Source organism: Canis aureus, chromosome 4 (assembly GCF_053574225.1).
Source record: "Canis aureus isolate CA01 chromosome 4, VMU_Caureus_v.1.0, whole genome shotgun sequence".
In the NCBI taxonomy this organism is placed as follows: Eukaryota; Metazoa; Chordata; class Mammalia; order Carnivora; family Canidae; genus Canis; species Canis aureus.
The window spans coordinates 37,263,840-37,279,793 of NC_135614.1; the positions used below are offsets into that span (position 1 = coordinate 37,263,840).

A 15,954-nucleotide genomic window follows, 5' to 3' on the forward strand; every position below is an offset into this window, starting at 1 on the left:
TTCCTGTCCTATATCAACTCAGAAAGCATCAGCTTTTTGTCTTCCATTTTACCTGATAAATAAATCTTAAAAAAAAAAGTTATTTATTCATGAGAGACCCAGAGAGAGGCAGAGACACAGGCAGAGGGAGAAGCAGACTCCCTGCAGGGAGCCTGATGTGAGACTCAATCACAGGACCCCAGGATCACATCCTGGGCCAAAGGCAGATGCTCAACCACTGAGCCACCCAGGTGCCCTTCCTGATAATTTATTTGAGAAATTTCTCCAAGTTACTTTTTTAAACCTCTCTTGAGGGGCACCTGGGTGACTCAGTAAGTTAAGTGTCTGCCTTTGGCTCAGGTCATGATCCCAGAGTCCCAGGATCAAGCTCCACATTGGGCTCCCTGCTCAGTGGGTAATCTGCTTTTCCCTCTCCCTCTGCTCCTCCCCTGCTTGCACTCACTCACTCTCTCTCTCTCTCAAATAAATAAAATCATTAAAATCAAATCAAAATCAAATAAACCTCTGTCGAAATTTAGTTGTTGAAACAGCATCTAGGGGGATCCCTGGGTGGCTCAGCAGTTTAGAGCCTGCCTTTGGCTCAGGGCCTGACTCTGGAGACCTGGGATCAAGTCCCATGTCAGGGAGCCTGCTTCTCCCTCTGACTGTGTCTCCGCCTCTCTCTGTGTCTCTCATGAATAAATGAAATCTTTAAAAAAGAAAAGAAACAGCATCTAAGTCCTCTTCAACATGGTAGCACAAGAATATTATCCATATAAAAACTGATCCCATCCAAGAGTGCTTGAACATAGGTTATGGTGCCAAATCACAAAGCAGAGCCCAGGTACAAACCTGAGGGCAGCCACACCTAAAGCCACTCTTTCTTTGCCTCAACAAATGGTCAGGGAGATGGTGCTCAAGTAGGGGAGGTATTGAAGATTGGCCATCCCAGCTTTGAAGAAGATCCTCAATCCCACCCCATCCATGAACATATACTCCTGTAAAAATAAGTCACATCATAATTTTTACTGGAAATAATATTACCTAATGTGGGTACTTACTATGTGCTAGTTGCTATATTAAGCATATAGCATGCACTTTCTCAATCATTCTTCACATAGCCGTATGAAGTATACATTGTTGTTAACCCCAATTTAAAGAGGTCAAAATTTTAAAAATAAAGAGAGGTCAGAATTGAGGCTTAGGAGCTCAGCATGCTGTCAAACCAGGAAGTGGCAGAGCTAGAATGAAAGCCCAGGGCTGCCTAATTCCAGAGCCTGGTTCATAACCACCATGCCTCATGCTTTGCAATTGACTATCATAGCACTTCTGAGATCCTCCCAGATCTCCATGAAACTATTGAGAAGAGAAGGTCTCAGACAGAGGGTTATCTTTTTAAGAGAGGAGAGTAGAATTGCAAAATTAGCATGGGGAAAAAGACATTTATTCTTTAAAACTTCCAAGTTTTATAGAAACTTCTAGAACTTCTTCTTCCAATAGAAGACTATTCATCTGATATGAGACCCAGGATGTTATCAGAGAAAAATTAATCTCCAGCTATTTCCACACCCTACAAGGTAAAGAGGAAAATACTGCAGTGTAGGTGAAAACCTAAATAAACAGAACATGGGAGGAAAGGTTAGTTTAACTGATCTTCAAAAATAAAATCAAGCTTTCTCCTCTTCCCTGCTATCATGGCACACGTGGTTGACTGTTCCTCACCATGTCTTCTCACAACTTGCAGGATACAGTGATTCCTGGCCAAGAAACAAAAGCAGAATCACCCATCCTCCAGTGGATTTGGATGAAAACTGGTGATAAAGTCAGGTACAGCTCCAGGAGGAGACACTGGAGAAAAATCAAGCCGGGTCTACAAGAAATCACAATCACATGGTCCTGTGAGAGGGTATACATGGTCATGGCTCTATCAAGCTCACATGCTCAGACCATATCACTCTGTAAATACCATTACCACTTGAGCAATTGGACATGTTTTATTGGAAAAATGATTTGTTTCTGCACTTCTATATTAGTAGGACAGTTCAGTAACATGTGAGACCTTTGGTTGGAAAAAAATGATAAATCAAAAAAATTGTAAAGTTTTATTTTTTAATTTACTGTACAAATATAGTACAATAGTTGCCAATAAAAGTGAGTATTTTCTGCTAACAAATTCTTCCTTTCTGTAGTGTTATTTTTTCAAGGGAAACCAAAATCATATGTATATACAAGGATATTTAGAAAGAAATACAGACAAAAGAAAGACTGCAATAAACTGGTAGCACCCACTTAAATTTCAAGGTGTATTGCATCCTAATGACACATCACGAAGGAGATAAAGGTGTAACAATTAAATCCCACTAATCAGAGTACATGAATATTTCAGCGTGTACTAAATACTGATGTGATCCCTGAGGCAGAAAATCTCACAGAGCCCTACGACCCAGCAATTGCACTGCTGTGGATTTACCCCAAAGATACAGATGCATCGGGGACACCTGCACCCCGATGTTTCTAGCAGCAATGTCCACAATAGCCAAACTGTGGAAGAAGCCTCGGTGTCCATCAAAAGATGAATGGATAAAGAAAATGTGGTTTATGTATACAATGGAATATTGCTCAGCCATTAGAAATGACAAATACCCACCATTTGCTTCAACGTGGATGGACCTGGAGAGTATTATGCTGAGTGAAATAAGTCAATCGGAGAAGGACAAACATTATATGGTCTCATTCATTTGGGGAATATAAATAATAGTGAAAGGGAATAGAGGAGAAGGGAGAAGAAATGGATAGGAAATATCAGAAAGGGAGACAGAACATGAAGACTCCTAACTCTAGGAAACGAACTAGGGGTGGTGGAAGGGGAGGAGGGTGGGGGGTGGGGGTGACTGGGTGGTGGGCACTGAGGGGGGCACTTGACGGGATGAGCACTGGGTGTTATTCTGTATGTCGGCAAATTGAACACTAATAAAAAATAAATTTATTATTTAAAAAAAAAGAAAATCTCACAGAGAATTATATGAATAGGAGTAAAAGAGTTCCCTGATAAGGCCTGCATTGTTCATAAATTTTTATATTGATCCAATTTACCAGGTATTGAATTCCCTATTCTAGGGAAACCAAGTACCTTTAATGGTGAGATAGTCAATAAACTCTGCAGATCAGCAAAGGACAAGGTATGTTTACAGCAATAGTTGAATTGCTTTGGAAGGACCTCATTTTTTACTGGATCAGAGACTTTATTTTTTCTTTGGGAAAACAACTGAAGATTTAGATTTGAGTGTGTGCGTGGATACACATACAGAAACATATTGATACACATAAAAACGTGTGAAATTTGTCAGTATACAAAACTCAAGGCATGTGCTTTCAGATTTCATTAAAGCACAGGAGACAGCTAAGATGTTGACTACTGAGTTATCCAATGCGGTCATTTTTAAATGCATTCCTCAACTATTAATATGCACTACATTTCAAGAAAATCCCTTGCAGATGTTTGATGCCATAAACAAGTTCTCATGTCAGTGAAGGCACAGGTAGGAGAAGCCAAGGACTTCTCCTTCCTCACCCCGGGCTGCTGACTGATGGGCCATTTTACACTCATTGGTATCTCTAATCCAAAGCACCAGGGGAGAGCAGGAGACACAAATTTCAAATCAGTTCAAATGTCCTCTCCCTTCAGGGGTCTGCTGATTGTTCAGAAAATGATGCATTCAGTTAAAGAAAAAAAGTCTGAATCTTCTGTCCTTTCCAAGTCACCTAACCCAGCCAACAGTAGTCCCAACCAGAACTCCCTTGTTCCCGGAAAAGGAAGAAAATAAGAAAGGGAGAAGAGAGAGAGAAAAAAAAAGGCAAAAAACTATTTCGGAATTAAAGACCTAGAATTTACCACAAAACAGAAACAAAGCAAACCTCCAGACCTGAGTACCAGGTTCAGCCTTGTATAAACTTTAAAAATTTTCCAAACCTCCGTTTACTCACCCTGTAAAATGGGAACCATAGTCAACCATACACAGCTGTAAAGATTAATAGAACAGACTTCAGGTAAATCACTTAACCACAGTGCTGCCTGTGAGCCACAATGACTATTATCATCTTAATTATCATGATCATCAATGCTACGCATTGAGCTTGCTATAAAGTGTTAAGATAAAATTGCGCCTTGCAAATAGTGATGGTAACTATGTGTCTTCTTGTTTTTGAAAACCCTGATTAAGCAATCAGAATGACTCATCACACTGAAGCTTAGAGCATGCTAATCACAGTCATGTACCCTTGGTCTTCCAGCTTGTGCCACTGAATCCATGGCTCTCACTTCGTGGCCGCTCCTGCACGAGAGAGCATGCAAACATGAGAGTCCTTAACAGCCTAGAAACTGGACTAGCCTCAAGCCCAGTGTGTTCCTTGCCCCCCAACATCCTGGCTCCTCAAATCACAAAGACACGATCAAGAACCAAGGAGGACATATATAATGACCCCAAAATGAATTTTCATGGAAATATACTTGAAATAGTAAAAAGACACAAGTTACTGTGAACAGGGTAGTACCCAGAGATCTGTTCATTTAAGGGCAAAACAAAAGATTAGTTGAATAAATTGCACGATATGCATAATAATACACCATGTTGACAACAAAAGAGAGAAATCAACATGGCAATCATTATTTCATGTACGTATTCTCATTCCTTCAGTTCATTCAGATTACTTTCCATCTGCCCCCACCAACCCCTTGGAACAAGTTTTCCCTCTTCCCTCCCCCATACCCACCCTTTTACTTCTCTTTATTTTTCATACCATTTATTACTACCTGACAAATACAAGCTTTTTGCTGACCCATTTCCCTCATAAGACTATGAATTCCCTGAACGCAGACAAGTCAAGCCCCCAGAGATACAGTCTACACACAAGATGAATCAAGCCTCATGCATGATGGAACTCCAGACAATATTTATTAAATGTATACATCAAGAAAATTTAAAAATTCAGATAAAAAATTTACATTATGCTTAACCCTATCACCTAGAGATCATGTCACTTGAGAACATCAGACATTTTTCTACATGTAAATATACTTAACATACCTTATGCAAAACACTATGTTTAATACAGTACTCTTGTATACTTCAAACTCTCGAGGTAATTCCCTATATTGTTAGCATCACCCCCCTCTCCGAGTCATCAAATCTCTAGAACAATTCTTTATTCCTCAGTGCTCCCTCCAGCATGCCAATGTTCCTTTTGATAAGTACGACCCAGGACCAGCACTCCAGATGAATTCTGGCCAGCACACTTCCTTTGAGCCAGAGACCATGCCAATTGCCTTACACGGGTTCTACTGAATTCTCACAAGAAAGTTGCTATTATTACTTCATTTTGCAGATAACAAAACAGGGCACAGTTTTTCTAGTACTGGAAATCCCAAACTCCCAAGCTGACCAATTCCATTTACCATTATCGGGCATCACCAGCAATGGGAATGAGGGTCGCACTTTCTCAGATCCCAGGATGTGATGTGCGTCAAGGGAAAGAACCTGAGGAGTCAAGATTGCAGAGCTGGATGGCGCCCAGCACCAGACGGTTTCTAGCACTACTGCACAAACTGGAAAAGCCACTGGTACCAGAGGGAGTTTCAGTGAGCAACCTGGTACCTGCTTTGACCATGCCCAGTGCCGGGAGGAAGGAGCTACAGTACGGGTGAAGGGCAGGGCCAAACAAACCCATAAAGACCCCAGGCATACAGGCGAGCCCATAATCTACCAAAACAGGTGTGCCCTCCACCCCATCTGCCAGCGCTTGCCTGGCCAGGGCCTGGTGAGTGTTGCACAATCCATTGCCAAATCACAAAGATGTCAGAACTGCAGATAAAAGCTGTGACACAAGCAAGTGAGCCAAGGCCTAGGATCAAACACTGTGGTCTGAGTCCAGCTTGACAGCATTCCTATCCCTTTCCTATAAGAAGCCCTTGTCCTTCAAAGGCACCCTGCCCTCCTACTTTGCCTCTGGAAACCACAATAGGAATTAGATCAGGTACATCACAGATCAGCATTATTTTCATAAACAAAGCCTCCCTTGATCCCCCTCTACCTACAAGGAACACACTCCATCACACATGCCTCGATGATTTTCCTTCTTACGGGTTTATTCCCCTTTCCTGACCCCTCTGTTTCACAGACTAACTCTGAAATGAAGAAATGCAGCAGGGGTCATGACAGAACTCACTGGCCACAGGCGGGGAGCTAGGGGCAATATGAGATCTCCTGCAGCAGTGCTCATCTCTGCCCTTCTGCTGTCCTGGGCCTTCCGCAACAACCTGGAAGCAAAGCAGCAAGAAAGATCAAGAGGAGGCCACACCGGAGGGCTGATGAAAGAAGTGTTCCTCTGGGCACAGACACTCTGAGTGGTCTCTGACTTTTTCAAATGAAAGGAGCCCCCAGTGAGGAAGGTGCACGACACCGTCTCCCAGCCTGTAAGGCACCGCTCACAACAAAACCAAGTATGTTTCCTGATTTAGCTGAATGATGTGGACAAACTACCTGGTTGCTCGGGAGGTGGGGAGCTTTAGCACAGGGCCTCCTAGATGTTATGGTGTTTCTTCATCACATATTTTGGATAGGGCATTGCTTTCTTCCCATCACATAGGTTCACTTGCAGATCAAATTCCTCCTTTGCTCATAAGGGAGGAAGTGCATATTTTCCCATATCCAAGAAGTTTGCCTGATTATTAGTTCAAACACACCATGCCCCAACAGGGGATTCCTAACTTTTGACTTTCTTGCAACATCTACCCCCTCCCCAATACACCTTGTCCTCTTAGCTTCTTATAGACAGAGCACTAGAATGCCAATAAAAATTCTCTAAAGCTGCCTTATTTTGTTTCCTGAGAGCAGAAAACAATGAGCAGAAAAAGTATTAAAGATTCCTAGGCTGTTTAAGAAGGAAACATTTGCAACCTAAATAAAAATGTCAAAGGGAAGCCAAAATCTAGTAGCGACCAGAAATACTGCAGTTTCAATAATACAAACCCTAAAATTTACTCAAACTATTAAAAGCTTAGCCTCACTGCTAAAGAAGTTGACGCTGTCAATCACTAGGCATTAGGACCAAACACGGGGTAGGAGGGTGGATAAAACAGGAAGCAAGATTGTGCCAGATATTTCAAAGCAATCTCCTTAGAGGCTAGAGTGCATTGTCCTGTGCAGGCAAAATTCTGAAATGCTTATTATAAAACTGTGCTGGTGTTACTATACTTTAAATGCAAACACCATTCTGAGATGGATAAACAGGAGTACAAATCAAAAGACACTGTGAGATAATCTTCCCATCAATCTCAGTCCAGGGCATCAGTTTATTAAAAATTTTGAGCTTAGTTCTGGGCTCCCAGAAAAATATCACAAATGTGAAATGGGATTATTTAGCTCTGAGGCAAGAAAGATGAAGGCCAATTAGCACTAGCTGACAGGCATACAATGAGCTCTTACTCTGAGAGCCACCAGCATATACAGCCCAAGATAATGAGTTTATATTTCAGTATGAGGATTTGGGTTTGCTCCTAAAGTCTTTCCTGACACTGAAGCTTGTTACATCTTAGAAGGTGCCACAATGGCTCTGGAATTCCACTCCCAGAAAACCTTTCAAGACAGGGGCGAGTCTCATCTCTCCAGGCTATGGGGGCAGTGCTGCCTGGGAGTTTCCTCTACAGGCCCTTGAGATTCATTCCAGTCTGATGATTCTCTCCTTTTACACCAAGAGATGAGCTGAGGCAAAAAAAAAAAAGGGGGGGGGGGTGGAGTTAATACACAGACTATGGAGGACATTTCTCTTCTTGTGGCAAAGAAAACCAGAGCTTATTTCCAGGAAAGTAACAGCACCTCATTTTTTTTTGGGGGGGGGGGCTGTTTTCTAGGCTTTTAAAAAAATCTCAGTGACAGTAATGTTAAGGGAGCAGCATTTACAGGAGCACAGGATTTGTGCACTAGGTTCCCGGCTACAACCCATAGACTGAGAACTAGAGCATTTACATACCCGCAGAGACAGGAGCTACCCACAATGGCTGCCTTGGAATTGGGTATTTAAAATGATTGATACATTAGGGAAGAGCTCCCCCTCTCCCAAAATAACAGGGGGAAAAAGGTACAGAGAATTTCCCCTTTAAATTGCAATGGAAGAGAAATAACCTCCCTTTCTATCTTTAAAACAATCCCTCCTAACATATGGATCAGTTTGCGCTTTCAATTGGCATATTAAAAGAAACTAAAATTATTCAAAAATTGCCTACCATCTCGGGATTTTTTTTTGTATATTTTTTTAATTGGAGTTCAATTTGCCAACATATAGTATAACACCCAGTGCTCCTCCCATCAAATGCCCCCCTCAGTGCCTGTTACCCAGTCACCCCATCCCCTGCCCAACCTCCCCTTCCATTACCCCTTGTTTGTTTTTAAATTACAAAGTTAACCTGCCTCATTCCAGATTTTACATTCTTTTGGGCAATAGATTTATGTTCACGAAGCAAAAGTGGGAACATATCATTTCCTGCGGATACACAGAGCCAGAGAGTGTCTTTATAGAGCAACAAGGCTAAGCAGCTGACTTTTCTTTAGTCATTTCACATACCCAGTGTGCATGAAACCTCAGACATGCCCCAACAAGCCGATCTGGAGCTTACAGACTGTAGTACACACTCACATCAACATGGCAGTGAGGGAGCCTTAAGGAATTGATAATTTAAATGTGCAGTGTTACAATTTTGCTGAATATGTGTTCTTTTTTCTTAATAAATTCCAGATGTTAAGAGTAGCTTCATATCCACTAAGACCAGTGCTTTCCATGATTTGTTCTTTGAAACCTTGTGAAAAAACATACTTGCATTTCTTTATCCTACTGCATTTTAAGGACAAAAACACAGCTTTTCATGTACTTAAAAAAACAACCCACAACTTTTTAAAAAGATTAGCCATACTCCATAAATTGATTTCCACAGAAATAGAGTACACAGAATGATAAATCTATGCTATGAAAGATGGTAATATAAAGCAGACCTTGCCTATGGTGAGTTCAAATTCCATAATATACCATATGTATAAAAACTCCTGCAGTTTATGGAATCCCAAATCTCCAAGTTTGAACAGGGTGCAGGCCATGGTAACCTGTGCTTCTCTGCTGTGTCTGTGGTTATTAAAGCCTTCTTAGTGGATGAGGGTGGGGAAGAAGAGGGCAAAGGGACTGAAGGTGGGGAGGGGAGAGCAAGGCAAGGACAAAAGACTTGGCAATGCTAATTCCATGTACTGCATTTTACCCCTTAAAGTCTATAAAGCAAAGATCCCTTGAATTTGGGCCAGACTAGTAACAATAACTCAGGCAGGCTTCAGCCTTCATAATATCCACCAGCTCCCCTGTAGGCATCTAATAGAAGTGATCAATCCAGGTAGAGATTTTGTTGGCTTAAGGCAAGGCCCCTGTGCCTCCATCCTCCCACCACCACCAAAACCCCCTGTCCCAGAACATCCTGAATCCTCCCTATATAAGAACTTTCAAATTGTCACCATCCCAGATGCCAACTAGGGAAGAAGGATATTGATTTATATTCTTTTGCTGTTTTGTGGATAAGAAGGAAGAGGGAAGAGGGGAAGGAAATCAATCCAAAGGATGGGGGAAAGAAGAAATAAAATGGACATGCCATACACATGGAGGCACCTCTTAATTCAGAAGGAAGTCAAGAAACCCAGAAGGAGAAAGGAAAATGAAGAAAAAATCATGATGAGAATTAGCATTATAGGTCAAAAAAACAAAATGGGCCCTTTGGGTGAAACAAAACAAAAACCAAGCTCACAGAGGCAGAGAACAGACTGGTGGAGGGGGAGATAATGGGGGAAGAGACTGGTGAGATGAGTAGAGTGAGTCAAATGTATAAACTTCCAGTTATAAAATAAATTAAGTCCTTGGGGATATAATGCACAGCATGGTGACTATAGTTAACAAAATTGTATTGCACATTTGAAAATTGCTGAGAAAGGAGATCCTAAAAGTTCTCATAATAGGAAAAAAAATCCTGTAATTATGTGTGATCGTGGATGTTAACCTAGACATGGTCATGATCATTTTGCAATATATACAAATACTGAATCATTACGTTATACATCTGAAACTAACATAAAGTTGTATGTCAATTATACCTCCATTTTTTTTCAAAAAATATGCTGTTTCAAAGACCTCTCGCAGCATCGGTCCCATAGCGAAATGTGTCGAAGCCTTCTCCTTGCATCATCTCCTATGATGGCATCCCCACCCCCTCACAGCCAAGCACATGGAGGAGTATTCATACTTAGATAATCTGGTGGAATTGAGTTGTGGACTAAGAAACAGCTTGAGGTTGTTCTCAAAGAATTCTCTCATTCAGAGCTGGTCAAACTGCTCAGGTGCAGAGCCAACGAGGTTAATGCTCAGGTTCAGATTTTCTGTGCAGGTCACATTCTGGCCATGGGGAGAAACAAGGGCAGGTTTCTTAAAATGCATTGATTTGCCCTCTTCCCCATGACAGATCACCTTTTGAACTATTGTGGAATGACCTAGGAGAAAAATAGAAAGCTCTGCAGCCAGGCACTCCTGTGTGAGTGTGGGGAACAATCAGAGGACTGTCTAGAAAACAAAATGCCTCGTTTCTTCAATAGTACGTATTCGGGCAGCAAGAAGCAATTCAGAGACCAGCCAGCAAAGTGCACTGCTTGGGAGATAGGCACAGTGATATGTTGCTACTCTGCTCCAGCATTTACACATTGTCCAACTTCACTTTGGTTAAAGAATGCACTTTCTTCTGAGGATGGCAAGTGTATGATACATTGGTTATAGCTACCACGATAGAATTTGATGGATCTACCCCAGACCTCACCTCTAGTGTAAAATTGGGAATTGTAATGAAATGCTCAAATTTTTTTTTTAAAGATCATGGACAGGAAAGATCTTTCCATTATTTCATGGAAAGAAATAATTAATGTGGCATCCACATTAGTTTTTTTTCTTTTTCCTTCCAGCAACTACTTGTTTTAAACAAGGACAGATGGAGCTGCAGGACATATCTGGTCCCACTTTTTTTTTTTGCCCCCTTTTCTTCAATGTTATTTATTTCTACCCTATGGCAGAAACATCCTTCTCTTGTAGGATTGGACAATATGCAATTTTCCCACCTCTCACGCAGGAAGCCATATTGCTGAAAATTTCTGATAAAACACAACCACATGAATGATGTTCCCATCATTCACTGTTTTTTTGTGTGTGTATCTGTAACTAACGTACCTCAAGGCCCCACCTCTCTCTAGCCTTACCCACTCCTGTGCTTCTTATCTGACCTATGGAAGCTAATATTCACCATATCTACTTCCCTCTGATACTACTGGGGAGAAAGGAAAATGTTTATATAAATATTATAGTTACAAGCACTATAAAATGTTATATGATATAGTTCAGGGGGGTTTTTACTGACTTTTATATTTAACTCCTCTTACCTGGGTCTTTAAAATTCTTCTCTTGCATACTTTACGATGCCTGCTTATGAAGTCTGAAAAGAAGTCATGTTATGGACAAGAGTCTCTCTGCTAATGGAGTCAGTAGTTACAGTATGAGCAAGCACTTCTGATGCTCCACCTCCCCCACCCCCCCACCAAGGGACCTTACAGAGAAAGGATGGGTGTCTGGCTCCCACCCTGGGATTTCTGCATTTGAACAGACAGTTCACTGAAGTACTGGGGACAACTGTCCCTAAAGCTTGGGCTGCAAATATGTCAGGTGCTCCAGTGGAACATTTCTGCTTTGTTGGGGCATGTGGCCATGACCTCAATGAATCACAGAAAGTGAGTTACTCCAAGTTCACTCAGATATCTGCTTTCACATGAAACAAATTATCACAACTTTGTGCATCCACGAGGAAGTTCCCAAGATAAATTCTGCAAGGCATGACCACAGCAATGGTCCAACATAATTACCCAACAGACAGGGAGGCATTTTCTTAACTCTGGACACTAAAGGAGGAAGCACAAAAAATAGAGCTATTTCATCACTTGGATACTGATTAGTCTGCATCCCTGCCCCAAAACGTATTAAGGTTCTGTCTCGCAGTTAGCCAATAGGGGCAAAAATGCACAGACAAGCAGAAGGTGAAAACCCTCTTAACCCAGAAAATGTAATTTGGTGGCTCTATGTCCCCTGTCATTTCATAGTGGTTCTTGGGCAGCCTCCAAGAAAAGCAGCAGTTATTGGGAAGGATTTCTCCAGAAATTTTGAGGTTTTAAGGCACACACACTATTTCAGAGGTTGTTAACTGAGAAGTCGTGGAACTCAGTGGTAATTGGCACTGCTGTAGGAAGTGCCACCTAAAAAATGTTCTCCCTTCCCTGCTTCCATGATCGATCTACTATCAGCTGAACTTTTTGGCCTACAGAAAGTAAAATGGAAAGCTATCCAAATGTGACTGCTTGACTTCAGGCACTGTAGGAGCCTCAGGAAGAAAAGAATTATCATTTAGGGAAAGGATGCTATATGAAAACACATAGGATACTTTTTTCCACTCAGTTGAGTGGAGGACAACAGAGACACATACCAGTGGACAGTTCACACCAAATGAACATAATTCAGCTCAAACCTTAATACTGATGACCACATTCCACTTAAAAGTGAAACAAGAGGGGCCCCTGGCTCAGTCAGTGAAGTGTCTACCTTCGACTTGGGTCATGATCGCAGGGTCCTGGGATCAAGCCCCCAAGTCAGGTTCCCTGCTCAGCTCGGAACCTGCTTCTTCCTCTCCATCTGCCCCTCCCACCACCCCCCGAAATAAATCAATAAAATTTTTTTAAAAATTAGACAAGATTCAGAGCTGGCTGGCACAGCTTCTGTCCGTGTGACCACAAAACAACACAGGTAAACATCTCAGGTGTCAAAATCACTTCTTTAAGGTGATTTAATAGCCAAGGTAAGGCTTTGGAGGTTATTACAGCTTCTTCAGCAATTCACCTGGATACAGAATATGCTTCATCTTCCTTTCATTTCATATGTGGTCACATACTTCCTACAGGGTTAGAGCTGAGAAATCTTTACAGATCTTCCCTTCCAAGTAATCTTGTTGAGTATAAAGGACCAGGGGTGGCAAATGCCAGAGTTTGCTCTTTCTCCACACCTTTTAAACACTGACAGAACCCAGAACAAACCAGGCTAAAAGAAAGAAGACCTCACCCATGGCCATCTGTCCACCCTGATATAATCGCCTATGTACAGGATGTTTCATAATCTAACCAACAACCAGTTAATGGATGTGAGACCAGTTCTCCTTTTGTATAACCCTGCAGGGAAGAGCATTAGGCAAATTTCTGGAGATAGAATTATTTGCCCAAAGCCTCTGAATGTGAAATTGCTTCCTTCACAAAAGCTGAGGAAAAGCTGTTGCAATATATACTTCTGTCAGATGTACCCATTTTGCTTTACTTCCAGCAAATCTAGATATACCACATAAAAACTCTGCCAATATGGTTCAAAAATGACTTTTAGTCTTCATTTCCTTGATTATTTGAAGCTAAGATTTTTTCATAAGTTTATTAGACATGTGGTTTCTTTAAAAAAAAAAAGATTTTATCTATATTTAGAAAGAGACGGAGATGAGCTTGAGCAGGTGGGAGACAGAGGGAGAAGCAGACCCTCCCACTGAGCATGAAGCCCTATGTGGGGCTCGATCCCAGGATCCCGAGTTCATGACCTGAGCCAAAGCCATATGCTTAATCGACTGAGCCACTCAGGCCCCCCGTGGCTTTATTTTTCTATTTTCATGTTCTTTGCCCATTTTGACAGGATGTTGACTTCTTAAAAGTTTGATGTGTATTATGGATATTTGTCTTTCACCGTATGTATCTGAAAATATTCTTTCCTAGTTGACTGTTCACTTTTTTAAGATTTTTATTTATTTATTTATTCATGAGAGACACAGAGGCCGAAACATAGGCAAAGGGAGAAGCAGGCTCCCTACAGGGAGCCCGATGCAGGACCATCCCAGGATCCCGACCTGAGCCAAATGCAGATGCTCAACCACTGAGTCATCCAGATGCCCCGACTGTTCACTTTTTAACTTACATATTTAGCATTTTTTACACGTATGTTTTATATTAAGTTATCTCCATAAATCTTCTCCTTTACAGATATTTCCCTCTGTTTAGAAATTTATTCTCCACTCTAATCACTAAATTTTCTTAATTTTTAAAAATATGGTCATTTTAAAAAATTTTATCCCATATGGAATTTCATTATATACATAAATTACAAATCCAAATTTGGTTTTACATAATAATTGTCCTAGTACTACTAAATAATTAAACACTTTGTACTGTTCTTATTGTAGCCATTATGATATAACTAAATCCTTTTATGCTATTTTATTTTTTCTTTTATGCTATTTTAAATGACAGTATTTTAATGTTTAATGTTACATTAATGTAAAATATCCCCTTTGTTTTTCAAAAATATTTTAGCTATTTATTCTTCATGTAAAATTGCTATGAAGATGTCTCAAAAGGCATGAACCAGAACATTAAACTTTCACTCTCCCCATCCCCATCCCAACCCCAAAGTCAGTGAAGTCATGTGTAAGCCTGAAATGTCACCTAAAAAACACAGACATTTTATCTATTGCAATTTTCTATGTCGTGGCTCTCCTTAACCCAGACACAAATTCCTTGAGGATAAACACATGCCTGTTTTTCCCTCAGCATATTCTATTCCTAGCAGCTAGTCCAGTGCAAGCACACATATAGTTGCTGAATGAATGAAAACAAGGGGCTGAATATCTTATTTGTCTTGAATTTTTTTTGTCTTGAATATCTTATTTGGTTTAGTATCCCTAACTCAAAACAGCTAAAATAGCACCCTGACTCTGCACTTGTTGTGTGGAAACCGAGCAGAGGTGTATCAGGGACTTACAGGTCACTGCACCCCACTCTGACCAATGGCATAACAAATTCAAAGATGGAAACTTCCCTAAATTACTGCAATAGCAACACAAAGGACAAAAGAAAGAGAAGAGGAACTTTGGGGTATAATAAGATGGACTAAAATAACCAAGTAGAAATATATGCTTGAGAATCACAGAAACCTTACTAGAATGGGGTCCCTTTTGTATCGTCATTGAGTAGTAGAGGTCAGCAAATTGCTTTTAAAAAGTCATAGAGAAAAAAAAAGTCATAGAGGAGTGACACCTCGGTGGCTCAGCGGTTGAGTGTCTGCATTCAGCTGTGGGTGTGATCCCAGGGTCGTGGGATCAAGTCCCACATTGGGCTCCCCACAGGAAGCCTGCTTCTTCCTCTGCCTTTGTCTCTGCCTCTGATGAATAAACAAATAAAATCTTTAAAAAAAAAAAAAAAAGAAAGAAAGAAAGAAAGAAAGAAAGAAAGAAAGAAAGAAAGAAAGAAAGAAAGAAAGAAAGAAAAGAGCCAATGCTAAGAAAGACTTAGGACCTTCAAAGACCCATGGCCCAGGACATGGGTGGGTTCAGAGAGAAGCAACCTGGATCCAACAGATGGGCTGACTCAGTGCCTTGCTAAAGGATCTCAACTAAGAAAAATCAGCCTACTGGTAGAGGCTGGAAGGAGTGATGTGAATTGTGCTCAGCCCACTGGTAAGGATCACATGTATTATTTAGGATATCCAGGGAGCACCTCTTTTGACCTAATTTACTCATTTTAGGATCTACTTACAAAGGTACTATAGCAATGTAATGATGACAACAACTGAATAAAACCAAAACACAGAGTGCTCATCTACAGGGGAGCAAATGAATAAACTGACATATCCATATTTTGCAGCTTTGAAAAAGAACGAGATCTGGAGATCTCAGAAAACCATGATCTTAGAAAAATTTTAAATTGTTGAAATTTTAAAGAAGTTAAAATTAGGATGTATGTAGTCTGATTTCTATAAAAATGTTTGCCATATTTATATGTTTTA

The 15,954-nt window shown here is 40.8% G+C and overlaps 1 protein-coding gene across 13 annotated transcripts in view; it reads right to left on the reverse strand.

The window, feature by feature from the left end:
* MCC (MCC regulator of Wnt signaling pathway) overlaps positions 1–15,954 on the reverse strand; it is a 302,034-nt gene that overhangs the window by 155,142 nt on the left and 130,938 nt on the right. The window contains exon 1 of one of the 13 annotated variants that reach the window (XM_077895339.1): positions 6,202–6,288. The exons of the other annotated variants lie outside the window; for them this stretch is intronic. Coding sequence (XP_077751465.1) covers positions 6,202–6,255 — 54 coding nt within the window. The 5' untranslated portion in view covers positions 6,256–6,288. Of the gene's footprint in view, positions 1–6,201; positions 6,289–15,954 lie in introns of those variants that run through there. 13 annotated transcript variants of the gene reach the window in all.